This window comes from Musa acuminata, unplaced genomic scaffold (genome assembly GCF_036884655.1).
Source record: "Musa acuminata AAA Group cultivar baxijiao unplaced genomic scaffold, Cavendish_Baxijiao_AAA HiC_scaffold_1125, whole genome shotgun sequence".
NCBI classification, from domain to species: domain Eukaryota; kingdom Viridiplantae; phylum Streptophyta; class Magnoliopsida; order Zingiberales; family Musaceae; genus Musa; species Musa acuminata.
Window position 1 is genome coordinate 12,993 of NW_027021338.1, and position 17,008 is coordinate 30,000.

A 17,008-nucleotide genomic window follows, 5' to 3' on the forward strand; every position below is an offset into this window, starting at 1 on the left:
TCTTCTAATTCTATGAATCTTTCCAGAACGTTTTTCTCTTGAATATGATTCAAAAAATTTTCGGATTGCCTGGTATTCCACCAATTAGTAACCCAAGGTTCCAGACATTTATTAAATGAGAAAGAGACCCACCAGGGCAAAAATACTATAGATGCGAGATATGGGAGGGAGGCCGATGCTTTCTTTTTTTTCATTTTTTTTTTTCTGTGAATTGAATTGTTAATGAACCTGCTTCATTCGTTGACTCTATCTGATCTGATATTTCTTTGAAGCACGAGTTGTATAACAAGGTATTGACCTATGGGTCTATTCCTTTCCTATTATTGTGTAATAATTTTATTTTTTTTTTGATTTAGAAGGAATATAGACATAGAATAAGAGTTCTTTTCGGATGAAAATGAGAAAAAAAGAAATAAATATTATTCCAGATATCTCAATTGGGCAAATTTGAACCAATTTTATTTTCATTTGTTCCTTTCGATGAATACTCGAAAACCCACTTGAAGTAACGAATCGAGTTTCGAGACGAAAAAACTCCCCCTGGATCAATTAATTCTTTCGAAATGTTTCACCGTCTAACCAGAAAAGGGTATCAATTCCAAATCTTGGGCCTAAAAAGATGAATTCTGTATTACGAAATACATGTTCGGATAGGTTTGATGAATTTATATCTATACTTATTAGATTAGATTCGTTAGTTAGATTAGACCTTTTTCTAGTATAAAAGAATGAAGAAACTTCAGTTGTATTAAAAGAGGAATTAGCAAGTTCCTTCCCCCATCTTGAGAAAATATTTATTCTTCATTTTATTCTTCACTTCAGTTCGTTTCAAAATACTTCAATTGGTACGCGCAAGAAATAGGCCAATTCGGCAGCTTTTTGTTCAATTTCTCGTGGAGTAAAATTCTCATCAGTACGAGTCAAGGGAATGGCTCCTTGGCCTCTGATTTCCATATAAAGGACACGACGAGTATAAAGACCCTCTTTAACCTCTATTCTGATTGATTGGATATCTCTCATAAAGAAGCGAAGGAAGATGCGACGATTTATTCCAGGAAATCCCCAGCGAAAAATACACACTATTCCTTCTTTTCTATCGAATCGGTCATAACCGCTACCTACATTCCACGAAATTGTGCACCACAAATACGAGCTAATGAATAGACCCGCGATCCCGTAGAAAGACATCACGATCCCTTGTGGAAAAAAAATGATTTGCTGAGATGTAAATACGGGTATCAAATTCCTACCAAGATAACTGGAAGTTCCAACCACTAAGAATCCTAGTGAACCTAAAAAAAGGATACAGGCCCAGCAAAAATTACTCGTTTTTCGAGACCCCGTTATAAGTTCTATCCATATATGTTCTGATCGCCAATTCATACTATACTAGATCCAGTGCATTCGATTGGAATTGAGCGAATAACCCAAATAAATTTGACTTTACCTTTCTTGATCCCGAAGTAACTTTCATCAACTAGCACTATTCTGATGTGAAACATTAGGAGAGTAATTGGTTAGATACATTGACTTTCTATTTAAAATATTCACTAATCCATTTTGAACCAGCTATATTCACATATACATGCATTTATGCAGATATCATATATCCGCATAACGATTCTTTCATTTGTGTGTTCGGAAAGAGCCACATATCATACCATATTACACGAGATAAATATCTGTATTATCATCCAGTGTTGAAATAAATTGATAAGATTCGGTCCCATTGGGTCTAGACAATCTTATTTTTTTGGACATGAAGAAATAAGGAAACCATTGCAATTGCCGGAAATACTAGGCCCACTAAAGGCACAAAAATAGAGGGTAAGTTGGGATCTGTCATAGAATAGGTGCCTCAATTTAATATTTCTATCTGTTTTAATATTTCTATCTATTAGAAAGATATCTTCTTATGATATATCTATTACTTATGATATATCTATTATAAGTAATATCAAGCCATTATTATATTATATCAAGCCATTATTATATTATAAATATATTATAAAAAATTATAATAAATATTATTTATTTATAATATTTATTTATAAGTAATAAGTAATATCAACTATAATTCTATATGATTAGATAGAAAATGACTAGATAGAAACTATATATTCTATATTCTAAAACTATATATTCTATATTCTAAAATATAATAAATAAAATATAATAAAATATAAAATAAAAATTATCCGAAACCTCTGTCTCTTATTACAAGGAGAACTTATGTCACCAAAGAAAACACCTGATTACGACGAATTAAATACTTGTTCGCTACAAATAAAATAACTGAATCTAGTGCTATACTTTACATTTTTGAACTTGGATTCAAGGGAAAGAAACCGTGGAGCTGAAATAACTCACCCAGAACACCTTTTAAAAGATTACGTGGTACTATTGGGTCGAATAAACCTTTATGGAATAAATACTCAGACACTTGTGAACCTTCAGGTATTACCTTTTTTAATGTTTGTTCAATTACTCTTTTACCCGCAAATGCAATGTAGGCGTTAGGTTCAGCAATAATGATATCCCCCAACATACCAAAACTGGCTGTTACTCCACCAGTTGTAGGAGATGTAAGAATTGATACATAGAATAACTTTTTATCTGATTGATAATTAGATGAAGCAGAAGATATTTTAGCCATTTGCATCAAGCTCAAACTTCCTTCTTGCATGCGTGCTCCTCCAGAAGCACACACAATAATGACAGGTAGAGATCGATTAGTAGCATACTCGATCAAACGAGTAATTTTCTCGCCTACTACGGATCCCATACTACCTCCCATAAACTGAAAATCCATAACGCCAATTGCTACGGGAATACCATTTATTTGACCTATGCCTGTTTGAATAGCATCAGCTAAACCTGTCCTTCTTTGATAAGAATCGATACGATCTCCATAAGGTTCCTCTTTTGAACGAAAATCAATGGGGTCTATAGATATCATATCTTTATCCAGAGGATCCCAAGTTCCGGGATCAATCGAAAGTTCAATTCTATCTGAACTACTCATTTTCAAATGATATCCACACTGTTCACAAATATTCATTTTTGACTTAAAAAATTTTTTATAATTTAATCCATAACAATTTTCGCATTGAACCCATAAATGTTTGTATTTTTGATTTATATTGAAATCATTGGATTCTACTTCTTCATGGAAGTCGGATTCTACTTCTTCATGGAATTCTACTTCTTCATGGAATTCTACTTCTTCATTGAAATCGGATTCCACTTCTTCATTGAAATCGGATTCCACTTCTTCATTGAAATCGGATTCCACTTCTTCATTGAAATCGGATTCCACTTCTTCATTGAAATCAGATTCTACTTCTTCATTGAAATCATTGGATTCTACTTCTTCGTGGAATTCTACTTCTTCATGGAAATCGGATTCTACTTCTTCATGGAAGTCGGATTCTACTTCTTCGTGGAATTCTACTTCTTCATGGAAATCGGATTCCACCTCTTCATGGAAATCATTGAAATTTTTTCTAGTTCTTTTACTAGACCTACCGCTCTCACTACTATTTCTATTTTCAGTACAAATGAAGTTATAAAAGTAACTGTCACTGTAATTGTTGGTACTACCCGAAATAGAACTATTAATACTGACTTCAAAACGAAGATAACTATCAATGCAACTATTAATGTGATTATTCCAACCAGATTGAGTATCATACATGTAATGATAATAGTAGTGATTCTTTTTCTTAGACCCCCTACTCAAATAACTAGAAAGTTTTTTTTCTAGTTCACTCAGAAAAGAACTATCATTGTCAACCTCAAAAATCTGATTTTCAATATCAAAATATACAGAGTAACTGTCACCATTACTATCCCTAACTAAAAAAGTGTCATCAGAGATCAAACTCCAAATATCCTTGATTTCAAATAAAGAATCAACATTAGTGAAACTATAATTACCACTATGATTCCAACTAGGAATCTTTTTCTTCGTATCGTTCTTCGTATCGTTTAGAATAGGTTGTTCACTTCTACTGGTATGTCCAATACCATCAAGACTATCCATTGATTTACTTAGCCCACACCTAGATTTACTTAGCCCACACCTATGTTCTAACTTCTCGTTAGACAACATCGAACGGAACCACCATTTTCCCATAGAGTCTTTCTACCCCCTATTTGATGAAATACAATACATTCGATGGATAATCATTTTACTTTCACTATTTGATTTCTTATCAGAATTAAGCATACGAATCTAATCCTAATCATTAGGATTGTTAATTAATAACGAGTAAGTATTGAAAGAACGAGTAAGTATTGAAAGAAATGATTCTCCTTTGTGGGAAGCCGAGGTATCACTTCAATATATATTGATAGAATCTTTTTATAAATTTTAAAATAGAAAGACACAGCTTTCTTCCATGTGATGTACAAATTCTCATCGAAAATAGAGATAGTTGTTTATTTCTATAAATAAAGAATAAAGAATTTGTTCTCGTATAATCAAATAATTAAGTTTCTATTTTAACATGGAACGAAAAAGACAATATATAGGATGGGTAAAGGAGCCTTTCCCTTGGCTTGATCTATGGCCTGAAACTAGGAGATATAAAAAAGTCCACCAATCCCAAGGATCCATAATTAATCCAATCCTATGGATCCAACAACAAACAATAGAAGTATTGAGTTGTTTAGTCTTCGATCTTATCTTGTATATATATAGGTAAGATCTGTACATCTGTACATATAAAAGATATATGCAAATACATAGTATAGAATGCTCATTCTTTTTTTTTTTATTCGGCAATCGGCCCAATCTTTTTTTTAGGAAAAGATTGGGCCGACTTTAATTGCAATCAATTAGGAGAACAAACAGGAATTACTGAATTATGCACACTTACTTTTTCTCTTTATCTAGCTTATCTACTGGTTCGAATTCGAATTTGATCTCTTTCCATACTTCACAAGCAGCGGCTAGTTCAGGGCTCCATTTGCTAGCTTCACGGATAATTTCATTACCTTCACGAGCAAGATCACGTCCCTCATTACGAGCTTGTACACACGCCTCTAAAGCCACCCTATTAGCTACTGCACCAGGTGCATTTCCCCAAGGGTGTCCTAAAGTTCCTCCGCCAAACTGTAGTACGGAATCATCCCCAAAGATTTCGGTCAGAGCAGGCATATGCCAAACATGAATACCCCCTGAAGCCACGGGCAGAACACCTGGCATAGAGACCCAATCTTGAGTGAAGAAAATACCGCGACTTCGGTCTTTTTCGATATAATCATCACGTAATAAATCAACGAAACCTAAAGTCATCTCACGTTCCCCTTCCAGTTTACCTACTACTGTACCGGCGTGAATATGATCTCCACCAGACATACGTAATGCTTTAGCTAGTACACGGAAATGCATACCATGATTTTTCTGTCTATCAATAACTGCATGCATTGCGCGATGGATGTGAAGAAGTAGGCCGTTGTCACGGCAATAATGAGCCAAGCTAGTATTTGCAGTGAATCCACCAGTTAAGTAGTCATGCATTACGATAGGAACTCCTAATTCTCTGGCACATATGGCCCTTTTCATCATTTCTTCACATGTACCCGCAGTAGCATTCAAGTAATGTCCTTTGATTTCACCTGTTTCGGCCTGCGCTTTAAAAAGTGCTTCGGTGCAAAATAAGAAACGATCTCTCCAACGCATAAATGGTTGTGAGTTTACGTTTTCATCATCTTTGGTAAAATCAAGTCCACCACGTAGACATTCATAAACCGCTCTACCGTAGTTTTTTGCAGATAATCCCAATTTTGGTTTAATAGTGCATCCCAATAGGGGACGACCATACTTGTTCAACTTATCTCTTTCAACCTGAATGCCGTGAGGCGGGCCTTGGAAAGTTTTGGAATAAGAAGTGGGAATTCGCAGATCCTCCAGACGTAGAGCTCGTAAGGCTTTGAAACCAAATACATTACCCACAATGGAAGTAAACATGTTAGTAACAGAACCTTCTTCAAAAAGGTCTAAAGGATAAGCTACATAAGCAATATATTGATTTTCCTCCCCAACAACGGCCTCGATGTGGTAGCATCGCCCTTTGTAACGATCAAGACTGGTAAGTCCATCAGTCCACACAGTTGTCCATGTACCAGTAGAAGATTCGGCAGCTACCGCAGCCCCTGCTTCTTCGGGCGGAACTCCAGGTTGAGGAGTTACTCGGAATGCTGCCAAGATATCAGTATCTTTGACTTCGTAGTCAGGAGTATAATAATTCAATTTGTAATCTTTAACACCAGCTTTAAATCCAACACTTGCTTTAGTCTCTGTTTGTGGTGACATAAGTCCCTCCCTACAACTCATGAATTAAGAATTCTCACAACGACAAGGTCTACTCGATATAGATTATGCATGAATGAAACCTTTGACAAAAATAAAAATAAAAAAAAAGAAAAAAAATATTCAACTAATATTATCAACTAATTTCAATGTTATGTTAAAATGAAATGGTTCATTATTAGACCATGTATTTGATTCATCAAATACATCATTATTGTATACTCCAAATACATCATTATTGTATACTCTTTGATATATATGGCGCAACCCAAACCCAATGTTTGTTTTGCAAGTTTACAATAAAATCAAATGGATCTCCTTCTTATTTTGAATCCAAATACTAAGAAAAATTCACTCTTGACAGTGATATATGTTGTATATGTAAATCCTAGATGTGAAAATAGGCATAATTCATCCTAAAAGGGTATAAAGAATAGATAGGCGGAAATCCAATATCTATTCAAAAAAAAAAAAGAACAATGGCCAATTAGATCGAAATAATGAATCATAAATGGAGTTCGGGTTCGAATTCTATAGATAATAGAATCTAATACGGATGGTTTTTCTATAATGATAGAGAAATGAAAGAGACTTACTCGTGATTTCATGTACTTAATATTTCTTTTGAAAAAAAGAAGGATTGGCTGAACTTGAAAATTGACTCATTGAATGAGTAATTGAATGAGTAAACGATTGAATCGTATTCGGTTGGGTAGGTACCAACTAAATCAAGTGCTAACTCCCATTTATTTCTTATTGAATTAACCGATCAACTTGCTATCGGACATTTATTTTCGACTTGGCATGGCACTATTCAAAAAAACTTTCGACATACTTTACTTTAATTATAATTATGAGAATCAATCCTACCCCTTCTAGTCCTGCGGTTTCCACACTTGAAGAACAAAACCTAGGGCGTATCGCTCAAATTATTGGCCCAGTACTGGATGTTGTTTTTCCTCCGGGCAAGATGCCTAATATTTATAACGCTTTGGTAGTTAAGGGTCGAGATACTATTGGTCAGCAAATTAATGTGACTTGTGAGGTACAACAATTATTAGGAAATAATCGAGTTAGAGCTGTAGCTATGAGTGCTACAGATGGACTGATGAGAGGAATGGAAGTGATTGACACGGGAGCTCCTCTAAGCGTTCCAGTCGGTGGAGCTACCCTCGGACGAATTTTCAACGTTCTTGGGGAGCCTGTTGATAATTTAGGTCCTGTAGATACTAGCACAACATCTCCTATTCATAGACCTGCACCTGCCTTTATACAGTTAGAGACGAAATTATCAATCTTTGAAACAGGAATTAAAGTAGTGGATCTTTTAGCTCCTTATCGCCGTGGAGGAAAAATCGGACTATTTGGAGGAGCTGGAGTAGGTAAAACAGTACTCATCATGGAATTGATCAACAACATTGCCAAAGCTCATGGAGGCGTATCTGTATTTGGCGGAGTAGGCGAACGTACTCGTGAAGGAAATGATCTTTACATGGAAATGAAAGAATCCGGAGTAATTAATGAAAAAAATATTGCAGAATCAAAAGTAGCTCTAGTCTACGGTCAAATGAATGAACCGCCGGGAGCTCGTATGAGAGTTGGTTTGACTGCCCTAACTATGGCGGAATATTTCCGGGATGTTAATGAACAAGACGTACTTCTATTCATCGACAATATCTTTCGTTTCGTCCAAGCAGGATCAGAAGTATCCGCCTTATTGGGGAGAATGCCTTCTGCAGTGGGTTATCAACCTACCCTTAGTACAGAAATGGGTTCTTTGCAAGAAAGAATTACTTCTACCAAAGAGGGATCTATAACTTCGATCCAAGCCGTTTATGTACCTGCGGACGATTTGACCGACCCTGCTCCTGCCACGACATTTGCACATTTAGATGCTACTACCGTATTATCGAGAGGATTAGCTGCCAAAGGTATTTATCCAGCAGTGGATCCTTTAGATTCAACGTCAACTATGTTACAACCTCGGATCGTTGGCGAGGAACATTATGAAACTGCGCAAAGAGTTAAGCAAACTTCACAACGTTACAAAGAACTTCAGGACATTATAGCTATTCTTGGGTTGGACGAATTATCCGAAGAAGATCGTTTAACTGTAGCAAGAGCACGAAAAATCGAGCGTTTCTTATCACAACCCTTCTTCGTGGCAGAAGTATTTACTGGTTCTCCAGGAAAATATGTTGGTCTTGCAGAAACAATTAGGGGGTTTCAACTGATCCTTTCCGGAGAATTAGACAGTCTTCCCGAGCAGGCCTTTTATTTAGTAGGTAACATCGATGAAGCTACCGCGAAAGCTATGAACTTAGAAGAGGAGAGCAAATTGAAGAAATGACCTTAAATCTTTGTGTACTGACTCCTAATCGAATTATTTGGGACTCAGAAGTGAAAGAAATAATTTTATCTACTAATAGTGGCCAAATTGGCGTATTACCAAACCACGCCCCTATTGCCACGGCTGTAGATATAGGTCTTTTGAGAATACGCCTCAACAACGACCAATGGTTAACGGTGGCTCTGATGGGTGGTTTCGCTAGAATAGGTAATAATGAAATCACCATTTTAGGAAATGATGCGGAAATAAGTACTGACATTGATCCGCAAGAAGCTCAACAAGCTCTTGAAATAGCTGAAGCTAACTTGAGTAGAGCTGAGGGTAAGAGACAAGCAATTGAAGCGAATCTAGCTCTCAGACGAGCTAGGACACGAGTAGAGGCTGTCAATGTTATTTCCTACTAGTCAAGTCAATACATCAAAATAATAAAGAGAAGTTTTTAAAAAGTTCTTTATTATACACCACATGTTGATTCTGCCAATTGAACACAATCAAGTCTAATCTGATAAAACAAAAAAAGAAGATGGGGTAGAAAAACTTATTAGATATCATTTCATCGACTCCGGTATCTAATAAGTTCTACCTACTATTGGATTTGAACCAATGACTCCCGCCGTATGAAAGCAATACTCTAACCACTGAGTTAAGTAGGTCATTTATCACCACAAAAAGAACCCATCACTTCGGGGATTATAGGTGGAATATTATTTCTAAGCAATACTAATCTGTTCTGTTAAGCGTAAATAAATCTGTTCTGTTAAGCGTAAATAAAATAAATAGATCAGAGAGCTATGATGTGGATTATGGAATATCCATCTTGACAAGAAATTATCTATATGTTAAGATGTCTATGACAAGGGCTATAGCTCAGTTGGTAGAGCACCTCGTTTACACGCGCGCCAATGCTTTTCAAAGGAGCCTATTATGCAATGAACATAATTGATCGTATTGAGAAATCGATGTCTTACTCCATAGGTTCGAGGGAACAAGAGAACAATAGCCTGACAAATATTTGGTTCGGTCCGATTCAGGCGCGAATTCAGTTGCCAAATCAAATAGAACCCGCCATTGATTTGATAGTTGATAAGGTAAATACCCAGCCCATTCAATGCTAGGCATAATGAGTATAAGGGCCTCAAAATAACCTCTTTTCGTCCTATGAACTTTAAGGTGTATGAAGTCTCATATTCGACTGTTGCAGCGGAGCGATAGAGATTCCATTTAACTTAGGTTGATCTAGGCCGAAGGCAGACCTAAGTCAAGATAACCCTTCTTTGAAACACTTTGGTATTGCTCCTAGATCAGAATACAAATAATAAATCAGAGCACATGGAACCATCTCATTATCTTCCTCTAAAGAAAAAATATGGTGGACTAACTGATCTTTACATCAGTTGATGAAAGAGCCCAATGCAACAAAATGCATGTTGGGTCTTTGAAACAGTTCGAATCATTTCGATAATAATCAGTTTGATCTGTTTTACCGAGAAGGTCTACGGTTCGAGTCCGTATAGCCCTAATCCTAATATATTATATTTTTGTTTAGTATATAGTTTAGTGTTTAGTATATAGTTTAGTATGGTTTTCATTTCTATGGGACCAACCAAGTCTAATCCTAAGTCACATGGGTCTAGGACCTATTCTTTTCTTGGTCTTGGGTCTTGTCTTGTATTTGGAGAATCCCCCTAACTAATCACTAATCGTTTTTTGGCAGAACAAGAGCAACCTTATTGATTGATTCAGAGATAATGGAGAGATAACGAATTGGGCCTAAATATATTAACGTTTCTTCTTCTATATTCTATGAGTTGAGTGGGTTTGTGGATTTGATTTGGTCCGTCGAATCATTCGATAATGTGTGATTCTTTCTATTTGAAAATGTTATGTAAATCATTTATGATTCCGTCGATTATACTACTCCACTCTTTGCTATGTTTCATTGTCTAGTATAGGTTTGCTGTAAAACCTTTTTCTTGTAGCGAAATCTAACCCATTGCTTGGTCTTACCATTATATTATTAAGCGTTATTGCCGTAACAAAACAAACAAGTATTTTGGTTCATTCCAAATCGTAATCTTTGTTTAGTATTAGAGATTGGTCCGAAATAGAATGAATCTTTCATTCTAACTCTAATGAAATAACTCGATTCTTCTTATTTATTTCTGAGGAGGTGGGATAGTACAGGTTCCAAGTTTCCAATTTTTTGTATAGAAAGATATAAGTTGTTATATGTCACCTCTCAATTCAACGGATTGAATCAATTAAGAAAAATAGAAATGAAATCTAGGACAAGAAAAAGATAAAAAATCATTCGATGCATTAGATTATGTATTCATATTCGTATCAAATCAATAGAAGCAATGATCCTATACCCAGATTTTAATGAAAAAGGAATACTTCGAATAATATAGAATATGCTAGAAATCCCTAGACATTTTACCCCATATGACTATTGAAAAATTTAAGTTTTAAAAAAAGGAAATGAAATTATTATTATTTCATTATGTTGATTATATATAATCAACATAGTATTCTAATGAATATAGTATTCATAGTATTTAATTATAGGATATTTACTTTACTATATTATAGGGTATTGATATTTATTATAGTTATAGGCATAGGAATAGTTATAGGCATAGGATATTTTAGTATTTTATTACCTTTTTCTAGAGGATAGAGAACCCAAGACAAAGTGAGAGAGTTTTGTTTGTGTAAGAGCATCCTATGTCTACACCATATCTAAATAGAATCGAAATCCAAAATGTAAGTGGGATTCCATTAGATGAATCTTTAAACAAAACATGCCCCACAGCAAACAAACTCTAAACTATGCAGTTTGATTTGATCAAAATCAATTCTTGTTTCGCCTAAGATAAGAAGTTATGGATGAATTGACAATTCCGATTCGAATCGAATAATTCAGCATATTCCACATTAATAGGAGTACATTTATGTTTCTGCTTCACGAATATGATATTTTCTGGGCATTTCTAATAATATCAAGCGTTATTCCTATCTTGGCATTTGTAATTTCCGGAGTTTTAGCCCCGGTTAGTGAAGGACCAGAGAAGCTCTCTAGTTATGAATCGGGTATAGAACCCATTGGGGATGCTTGGTTACAATTTCGAATCCGCTATTACATGTTTGCTCTAGTTTTTGTTGTTTTTGATGTTGAAACGGTCTTTCTTTATCCATGGGCAATGAGTTTCGATGTATTGGGTGTATCTGTATTTATCGAAGCTTTAATTTTTGTGCTTATCCCAATTGTTGGTTCAGTTTATGCATGGCGAAAAGGAGCATTGGAATGGTCTTAACTGAATATTCAGACAATCAAAATAAAAATGAAGGAAAAGATTACATTGAGACAGTTATGAATTTGATTGAGTTTCCCTTAGTTGACAAAACAATTACCAATTCAGTTATTTCAACTACATTGAATGATCTTTCGAATTGGTCAAGACTTTCCAGTTTATGGCCGCTTCTATACGGTACCAGTTGTTGTTTCATTGAATTTGCTTCATTAATAGGCTCGCGATTCGACTTTGATCGTTATGGATTGGTACCAAGATCGAGTCCTAGACAAGCAGACCTAATTTTAACAGCCGGCACAGTAACAATGAAAATGGCTCCTTCTTTAGTAAGATTATATGAGCAAATGCCTGAACCAAAATATGTCATTGCTATGGGAGCTTGTACTATTACAGGAGGGATGTTCAGTACTGATTCTTATAGTACTGTTCGTGGAGTCGATAAGCTAATTCCTGTCGATGTCTATTTGCCGGGCTGCCCACCTAAACCAGAGGCGGTTATAGATGCTATAACGAAACTTCGTAAGAAAATATCTCGAGAAATCTTTGAAGATAGAACTGTGTCTCAACAGGAAAATCGATGTTTTACTACCAATCACAAGTTTTGTGTTAGACGCAGTACTCATACTGGAAATTATGATCAAGAATTGCTCTATCAATCACCATCTACTTCAGAGATACCTTCTGAAACATTTTTCAAATCCAAAAGTTCAGTATCTCCCCATGAATTAGTGAATCAGACAAGGTAAGGTTCTTTTGTGCAGAATAAGAAAGAAAGGGTCAATCTTTAAAAATTTCATTGTAAATTGAAATACTCATACAAATACAAATGTGGGAGAGATCAAGAAGATGCAGCAGGATCGTTTATCTGATTGGTTAGTCAACCATGATTTAGTTCATAGATCTTTGGGCTTTGATTGCCGAGGAATAGAAACTTTACAAATAAAAACCGAGGATTGGGATTCCATTGCTGTCATTTCATATGTATATGGTTACAATTATTTACGCTCCCAGTGTGCCTATGATGTAGCACCAGGCGGATTTTTAGCCAGTGTGTATCATCTTACGAGAATACAGTATGGTATAGCTAAACCAGAAGAGGTATGCATAAAAGTATTTGCCCCAAGGAATAATCCTAGAATCCCGTCTGTTTTCTGGATTTGGAGAAGTGCTGATTTTCAAGAACGCGAATCTTATGATATGTTGGGAATCTCTTATGATAATCATCCACGCCTTAAACGTATTTTGATGCCGGAAAGTTGGATAGGTTGGCCCCTACGTAAGGACTATATTACCCCCAATTTCTATGAAATACAAGATGCTCATTAAATGATAAGAAATTAATGTTTACTTAATACGACTATGACACGATTCCAGATTTCTTTCAAGTGAAGGAATATTTTTACGTTCCGTTCTAGATGAAAGAAAGTAACCGGACTTTAATTCGTATTATGGATAACCTAAAAAAAACTTCATTTATATTCCAAAATTTGGAATAGATCATATCCATTTCGTATGAGCAGAAACAATGGGATGAATCAAAAGAGTTCTGCACTATGAACTTTGTACCGCGCACATAACTTACTTAGATGTAGATGGACCTCGGAAAGTAACGTAAGCAAGAGTGAAGAAATGGAATAAATGTCAAAAATATGAAATGAAGAAATGAAAAGGGATTGGATTTTATTTGTACTGTGTCTGAAGTGCATTCTGTCTATTGCTATCTTTTAACTCCTCTCGACTTTTAAGTTTTTTTTTACTTTTACTTATTTATTTTTATTTTGAATATAGATGAAGACTTAATATTCTTTTTGAATGAGAGAAAGCACAGTATGAAGAAACAAGAAAGAAAAAAGAGACGGGAGCATAATCTCACTTTGTTCTTTACCATAACCATCCATACATATATTTTTTACCAATCCCCCCAAGGGGAGGTATATATATATATACATCTAGATGAGTAAATATGTAACCAATCCCCCCAAGGGGAGGTATATATATATATATATATCTAGATGAGTAAATATGTAATAGATGAGTAAATATATGTAATAGATGAGTAAATATGTAACATCTAGATGAGTAAATACGTATCATGCTCTAGACTATTAACGCCCGATCTATCTCGATTAATTTGTATGAATATCTATCCGATACATTATTTACGTGTCAGGAACCAGATTTGAACTGGTGACACGAGGATTTTCAGTCCTCTGCTCTACCAACTGAGCTATCCCGACCATTTCCCGTGCATCATCCTAGTAGAGTACTTGTGTCTATGTTAATTAAAGGGACTAAAAAGTAGTAAAAAATTTGACAAGTAAGTGTAAGGATAATGATATGGACTGTGAATGATTCAATAATAGAGATTCTTTGCCCATATATGTTCATTTGTACAGGTTCTATCCAAATTGGGATAAGATCCAAGGATTTTAGTTCGGATCCGTTTGTGAAAGAGTAGAGTGAATGAGAAAGATAGTGAATTTTGTTTGAACTGAACCACTGATGAAAAAAAAGAAGAGGATAAATACTTAGGAAGTAAAATAGGCTTTTTATTGGGGATAGAGGGACTTGAACCCTCACGATTTAAAAAGTCGACGGATTTTCCTCTTACTATAAATTTCATTGTTGTCGGTATTGACATGTAGAATGGGACTCTCTCTTTATTCTCGTCCGATTAATCAGTTTTTCAAAAGATCTATCAAACTCTGGAATGAATGATTTCATAATTGAATATTCGATTCTTCCTTCAACTTCCATTGAAATGGATTCATAATAACTCTGAATTTTTCATATTATAATTATATATAATTATAATATAATAGATTCGGGTCATGATTAATCGTTTGATATGGCAGTATGTATACATACGTATTAGGTATATAGGACCATCTTTTCTGTAATTTTTATAGACGGATTCCTGCTACCAACAAAACGTAGTCAACTCCATTCGTTAGAACAGCTTCCATTGAGTCTCTGCACCTATCCTTTTAAATTCTAGTTTTATAAACCTTTGTTTTCTCAAAATAAGGATTTGGCTCAGGATTGCCCATTTTTAATTCCAGGGTTTCTCTGAATTTGGAAGTTACCACTTAGCAGGTTTCCATACTAAGGCTCAATCCAATCAAGTCCGTAGCGTCTACCGATTTCGCCATATCCCCTTTGATACCAAGACCTAGTTGGAATTCCAACTATCCTTTTCATTTATTTTGTTTGTTTGGACCCGTTGAATTCGTTAGATAATGATTTCTATATTGAAAAAGTGTATGCTGCTGTTTGATTTTTTTGGCTATCCCCCATCAGTTCATTTATATTGAATGAACCTTGTTTCAATCAGAAATGATTCTATCATTGATGTATCCGCAATTCAATATGGATAGATATATCCAACATATATATGTTTCTCCCTCCCTTTCATTTTTACAGTGCGATTTGGAATAGTGGAACGGTCGATATTCATTCTTCTTTTTTTTTGTCCTATCTCCTCCTTTTCCGAATCAAACCAGAGGAATGTCTCATTTTCATTTAGATTGTATCTTTATCCTTATCTTTTTTTTTATCTTAGGACCGATTCGCTATAGCTATAATTAACATAATATAAATATATAAAATATAAATATATAAATAAATACATTATGTTGTATATTATAGTTAGATATAGTTAGAATAGTCAGAAGAATAGTCAGAATTATTATTATAGTTAGTTATAGTATATAGTTTAGAAGTATACTATATAACTATATAGAACTATACTATACTATATAGTTATATAGTTATAGTATAGTTATATAGTTATAGTTCATAGTTAATATTAAACGAATAGCTAATAGATAAGATCAGCTAATAGCTAAAATCCGGTAGTTTCCTCAATTTCTATATACTATTTCTGTTATGTTATGTGAGCCCGCTTAGCTCAGAGGTTAGAGCATCGCATTTGTAATGCGATGGTCATCGGTTCGACTCCGATAGCCGGCTTTTTCTCTATCGATTTTTCCGTGATTGATAATCTCTCTCCTCCTTTTCCCATATGTTATGTCGTGGTAACTTGCAACCATGACCAAAAAATGTATTGGAACAATTAGATCTCTCTCTACCGAACAAATCATAAAACGGAGCTGCAACTTCCTATATATACAAAAAATCCGGATATTGATACAATTTATTTTATTCTACTTTGTAGTATTTCGGTAAATTTAGCTTTGCTTTGTTTATCCCTTAGTTCAGTCTTAATTTATAGTTCAGTTTTCATTTTTTTATTCTGAAAAAATGAAATTTCAATAAAATCCATAAAATTAAAAAGGAGTCTTTATGTCTCGTTACCGAGGACCTCGTTTCAAAAAAATACGCCGTCTGGGGGCTTTACCAGGACTAACTAGTAAAAGACCTAGATCCGGAAGTGATCTTAAAAACCAATTGCGTTCTGGGAAAAGATCGCAGTATCGTATTCGTCTAGAAGAAAAACAGAAATTGCGTTTTCATTATGGTCTGACAGAGCGACAATTACTTAGATATGTGCATATCGCTGGAAAAGCTAAAGGGTCAACAGGTCAGGTTTTACTACAATTACTTGAGATGCGTTTGGATAACATCCTTTTCCGATTGGGTATGGCTTCGACCATTCCTGGAGCCAGGCAATTAGTTAACCATAGACATATTTTAGTTAATGGTCGTATAGTGGATATACCAAGTTATCGTTGTAAACCCAGAGATATTATTACTACGAAGGATAAACAAAGATCGAAAGCTCTGATTCAAAATTATATTGCCTTATCCCCCCCCGAGGAATTGCCAAAACATTTGACTTTTGACTCATTCCAATATAAAGGAGTAGTAAATCAAATAATAGATAGTAAATGGATCGATTTGAAAATAAATGAGTTGTTAGTCGTAGAATATTATTCCCGTCAGACTTGAACCTAACGAAAATAACAAAGAAAGTTTCAGAGAATTTTGTCTCTTTTCGCCGAAATAAAATAAATAGATCTAAGGGCCTTGATCCGCATTTTTCTCATTCACGTATCACAAATG

At 34.9% G+C, this 17,008-nt stretch overlaps 3 protein-coding genes and 2 non-coding genes across 5 annotated transcripts; 2 read left to right on the top strand and 3 right to left on the bottom strand.

Annotated features, from left to right (window-relative positions):
- Positions 1-176: 176 nt before the first annotated feature.
- On the bottom strand, positions 177-4,207 carry LOC135666738 (acetyl-coenzyme A carboxylase carboxyl transferase subunit beta, chloroplastic-like). The gene has a single exon (XM_065178367.1). It carries the CDS (start codon positions 4,136-4,138, stop codon positions 2,315-2,317), a length of 1,824 nt encoding a protein of 607 aa, XP_065034439.1. The 5' UTR covers positions 4,139-4,207; the 3' UTR covers positions 177-2,314.
- Positions 4,208-4,800: 593 nt separating this feature from the next.
- LOC135666740 (ribulose bisphosphate carboxylase large chain) lies at positions 4,801-6,980 on the bottom strand. Its single transcript, XM_065178369.1, has one exon. It carries the CDS (start codon positions 6,341-6,343, stop codon positions 4,880-4,882), a length of 1,464 nt encoding a protein of 487 aa, XP_065034441.1. The 5' UTR covers positions 6,344-6,980; the 3' UTR covers positions 4,801-4,879.
- Positions 6,981-7,021: 41 nt separating this feature from the next.
- Positions 7,022-12,024, top strand: LOC135666739 (ATP synthase subunit beta, chloroplastic). Its single transcript, XM_065178368.1, has one exon. It carries the CDS (start codon positions 7,173-7,175, stop codon positions 8,667-8,669), a length of 1,497 nt encoding a protein of 498 aa, XP_065034440.1. The 5' UTR covers positions 7,022-7,172; the 3' UTR covers positions 8,670-12,024.
- Positions 12,025-14,147: 2,123 nt separating this feature from the next.
- TRNAF-GAA (transfer RNA phenylalanine (anticodon GAA)) lies at positions 14,148-14,220 on the bottom strand. The gene has a single exon. It is a non-coding gene; the product is annotated as a tRNA-Phe (tRNA).
- Positions 14,221-15,882: 1,662 nt separating this feature from the next.
- On the top strand, positions 15,883-15,955 carry TRNAT-UGU (transfer RNA threonine (anticodon UGU)). The gene has a single exon. It is a non-coding gene; the product is annotated as a tRNA-Thr (tRNA).
- Positions 15,956-17,008: the final 1,053 nt, after the last annotated feature.